We start from the raw sequence: 4,559 nt of genomic DNA on the forward strand, positions 1-4,559 counted from the left end.
TTGGGTACCTCAGCGAGGAAAGGAGCCAACTGGTTACCGCCTCTTTTCTGATGCATCTAGGGATTTGTAGTTCTCAGTCCTGCCGCAAAGGTTTCATAGGTGAACCGCGGGATACTACACATTCCATGATGCCTTGCGGTCCGGGCAGCGCCTGCGTTGAAGCTAGGGAGAGCGGGCGGTGCTGACGGCGGGAGGAGTAAAGATGGCTGCGCGGGGGTCTCCGCCTTCTGCTCCAGGTTGAATCGCTGGGAGGGCGGCGGCGATCGGGCTAGCAGCAGCGGCGGCAGCCGGGACCCGGGCCATGGCGGAGTTGGAGCACCTGGGTGGGAAGCGGGCCGAGTCGGCGCGAGTGCGGCGGGCTGAGCAGCTGCGGCGCTGGCGGGGCTCGCTGACTGAGCAGGAGCCGGCGGAGCGGCGGGGCTCCGGGCGGCAGCTGCAGCCGTCCCGCCGCGGGGGGCCTCGGGTCCGCTTTGAGGACGGGGCCGTCTTCCTGGCAGCCTGCTCGAGCGGGGACACGGACGAGGTGAAGAGGCTGCTTGCCAGGGGAGCCGACATCAATACGGTCAACGTCGACGGGCTGACAGCCCTGCACCAGGTAAGCCAGGGCACCTGCGAGACGCCCTCCCCCCAAGGAAGCGGAGCAGGCTGGACGGTCCCCTTGGGGCTGCTCTGTCTGTCTCACCTTTGAGCAGCCACCTCTTGGCAGCCAAGGACCTCCCCGGTCCCACATCCACCACCTTTGGGACCAGTGTCATTCACTGCCCAGGTGTGTCTGGTCTTTGCTTATTGCTCGGTGGCCCTCGACAGCCCACTTCTCTCCCCCCACTATCCCCCTCCACCCTCCCCAAGTTGTCAGGGGTGCCGATGTTTCTGCCCGTGGCGCCAGCCTTTCGGTGATAACATTTCACTTGTTTTTGTTTTTGTTACTGTTCCAAGGAGCAGTGTCACATAGGTGCCGAGTCAATGTCACTTGTCTGATGCCCATTATAGAAAAGCTTCCTGTGTGTGCTGCCCCCTATAGAATAATTGAGATCATTTCAGGGGTAAGCCCCTTAGGACCGCCTTTCCTGCCTGCCAGCAGCCCTGCTGAAACCTCTATGGTTTTGCTGGCTCATGACAGGATCACCCACAGTGTCCCACCAGATTAGTAGCCCCTAGAACATCGCTAGGATCCATAAGTCCCCCTCGGACACTGTCACCAAACTTTATATTTCATAGAGCCCTCTCTTTTCATCTCTGAACTCATTGTTTTTTATGTTTTGTTTCCTCCCTGGCACAACCAGTGTGTGACCTGGGTGCTGTCCATCATGGAGACCTTACTCTGTCACTTGTGTCCTCTGTCACATATAAAATGACCTCTCTTATTCTCATTTTGTGAACCTCAGAGTTCCTAATATTGTGTAAGGGCCTACCTACCATAGAAATAGTCTTCTATATTTCAGTCTAGTTATGTGGCATTTAGATGCACTGATAGTTAGGTTTTTGGGGATAGCACCGTTCCTTCCTCCTTCTTATGCCAGTCTTCTATATAATGCTGTTGATAACTAATTCCACCTTTCAAAATGTTACTTAACCAGGCAATTTGGTGAGCCTGTACCTCACCCACTGTGTCTTTCTCATTTCCCTTCTTCCCACCACCATGGACAATCTGGATCTACTTGAACAGGAATCTCATCCACACCATTCTTTAAAAATCATTTTCTAGCCTTTGGTTTTCACGAGTGTCTACATACACATGATTCAAACAAGTATTTTTTGTGAAAATACTGCTTTAGATTACAACTCCCCAAATAATATGATCTAATAATTTAAGTTATTTGGTGCCACTTTACCCCATATATAGCTGTTTTAGTTTGGTTAGAAGAACATACATTTACCTATATTTACACTTATTAGCCTATATATGAAAGAATGTGCCTTTTGAGCTGGGAGCTCAGATGGGCAAAAAACGTTTCAATTTCACTCTTTGGATTTCCTTGGGAGATATTTGGTTTCCAGGAGGATTGTTGCTTTGTAGATTTATTTGGGATGGAAAGGAGACATCTAGCTAGTGGAAGGAATCATCCAGTGAGCTCTTGGTGGAAAGAGAAACTTTTCCTATATCTTTTTTTTCAGCATATAATTGGTTGGATCACTATGGCAGAAAGTTTTCTTAGTGTAATATAATGTTTCTTATAAAGTAAAAACTAGTCACATTTCCCCATACTTACACTGTACTTAATTTTATAAGTTAATAATGCACCAGGAATAGCTACCTTGATAATCTATTGCTGTCCCTTCCATTTCAGTTTCTCTTTGCCTAATAACTCAACCCTCTAATGATTATATCCCTATATCTTTATAACTCCTCTATGTACTCTCAGCAGTGCAATCCTTCTCATTACTGATCAATAGCTTTTAACATTTAGTGTAGGAGTATGACTATGAGGGAGTGGGAGGAATGGTATTTTGTTTTCCTTATATCTGCTAATCCAAAATGGGCATTTCTTGTATTATCAACAGGGCCAACAGCAAGCCCAACTAAGTAGGTAGTAGCACCAATTTATACTGGAAAGAGCTCAGCTAATAAGTTAGAGCAGCTCAAGGCTTTGAGGTCAAAACAGCCTTCTATTGAGCCCTTCTCTTTGTTAACATGTAGACAAGGGGCCTTTATTGGCACAGGAACCCATTTGTAAGTCAGTTTCCGGCAAAGTGACTTTATGTCTCTTCATGGTCTGAATCACTCTCAAGGTAAACAGAAAATTATTTTCAAAATGCAGGTCAAGGGCAGCCAGAAATTGAACAGTTTGCTTTACAGACTGATCCTTTTCTGATGAAGTGGAGAATGGTTATAATTATCTAGATAATTCAGGTTTTAAAAGCCCTGTTTATTCTTTGGTTATGTAGCAGATTTGACCTTAATTATCTAGATAATTGCTCCCTTTCCTACTTTTTTTTGCCTTAGAGCTCTGGCCAAATGTAACATCTGTAGCTTCTCCTCTTGGTAGGTTAGAAGAAAGACACCTTAAAGAATCACTTAATTTTGAAATTCCTTCACTGTGTTTCCATCTTGTCCCACAAGGTCATAACAAGCTTTTTTATTCTTCGTGCTAGTAGTTCTTTGTAGGTGTTGTCTTTGTACTTCTGACATACTCTTCTTGGCAGTCTTTACTAAGGCCAAAAGGTGCCTAGGTCCAAGATAACAAGTACTAGGGAAACTATTAATATAACTTGAAATGGGTGTGGATGGAAACACCTCAAAAGTTAACTAATCATCAAAAGCTAAGAAACTCACAGCTTTACGTAAGATGGTATGAATTGTCATTTTTCTTTGTAGCTATAAATATGTCTATTTATTTATTTAAAAAAAAATAACCCTTATCTTCCATCTTAGAATCAGTATTGTGTATTGGTTCCAAGGCAGAAGAGTGGTAAGGTCTCAGCACTGGGGCTTAAGTGACTTGCCCAGGGTCATACAGCTGAGAAGTGTCTGAGGTCAGATTTGAACCTAGGACCTTCTGTCTCTAAGCCTGGCTCTCAATCCATTGAGCCACCCAGCTGCCCCCTATAAATATGTCTTTTTAAAAAATAGGGTAAAAACTTGATAATAGATGTTACAGATAACTATTTGCCTAAGATAAGTACATACTTCATACTGGGTACATGCAAAAAGGGGTCTTTTTCATTAGTTTAATTACTTATTTATTTCCTAGTGGAGATTGGTCTGATAATTCTTTATGGGTTGGTAAATTTTGGGTTTTTCTTTGTGACTAACATGTAGTGTCTTATGTGAAAACATTGTGGCTCTAGAATATGTGAGTTTGAGAATAATAGGATACAGTCCCTTGGAGACCGTGTTTACTAAATTATCAGCCTGCTGTGACTGGGCAGGTGATTTTACTGAAAAAAGAGAGTAAATTCTATTGTATGCCAGATTAAGGTGAAGGACAGAGTTCTTTCCTTTTTCTAGAAGGTGTTGGACCTGAAGGAAGCATTTGACTACCTGCAATAACCCAACCTCATCTATAGAACCACAAGGCAATTCAGGATACGAATTTTTTCAGAATGGCAGATCTAACCTCATTATTCCTCTATTCAATCCCCAATAACTCCCTATTGCTTCTGGGATCAAATAAAGACCCCTTTGGCTTTCAAAACCCTCACAATTTTGTCTCAACCTACCTTTTTTTTTTTTTTTTTTTTTTTTTTTAGTGTCATTATGCATTATTTCCTTCTAACATTTTCTACACTAATGTTCTTGCTGGGCCTTACTCATATACAACAACATTCCATCTGCTATCTCTAAACCTTTATGCTGGCTAGCCCCTCTTTTCTGGAATGGAAGTCTTTTCTTACCTCTACTTTTTAGAATTCCCATTTCCTTCAAAATTGTGCTCAAGTTCTACCTTCTACAGAAAGTCTTTCCTGATTGGTAAATTGCTAGTGCTCTACCCCTTTTAACTTGTGTGTTTATTTTGTATATATTCTTTATATACTTATAGATGTAAATATTAGAACTCATTAGAATATAAACTCCCTGGCAGCAAAGATAGTCTTTCTTCCCCTCCCCTCCCCTCCCC

The 4,559-nt window shown here is 43.3% G+C and overlaps 1 protein-coding gene across 5 annotated transcripts in view; it reads left to right on the forward strand.

The window, feature by feature from the left end:
- The first annotated feature begins 206 nt into the window (after positions 1 to 206).
- The window catches only part of PPP1R12B (protein phosphatase 1 regulatory subunit 12B), a 303,467-nt gene continuing 299,114 nt past the window's right edge, over positions 207 to 4,559 (forward strand). For all 5 annotated transcript variants that reach the window (XM_044676051.1, XM_044676053.1, XM_044676049.1 and 2 more), the window contains exon 1: positions 207 to 595. In XM_044676051.1, coding sequence (XP_044531986.1) covers positions 302 to 595 — 294 coding nt within the window. In that variant the 5' untranslated portion in view covers positions 207 to 301. The remainder of the gene's footprint in view (positions 596 to 4,559) is intronic.

The sequence above is a fragment of the Gracilinanus agilis genome, chromosome 4, assembly GCF_016433145.1.
Source record: "Gracilinanus agilis isolate LMUSP501 chromosome 4, AgileGrace, whole genome shotgun sequence".
NCBI lineage: Eukaryota > Metazoa > Chordata > Mammalia > Didelphimorphia > Didelphidae > Gracilinanus > Gracilinanus agilis.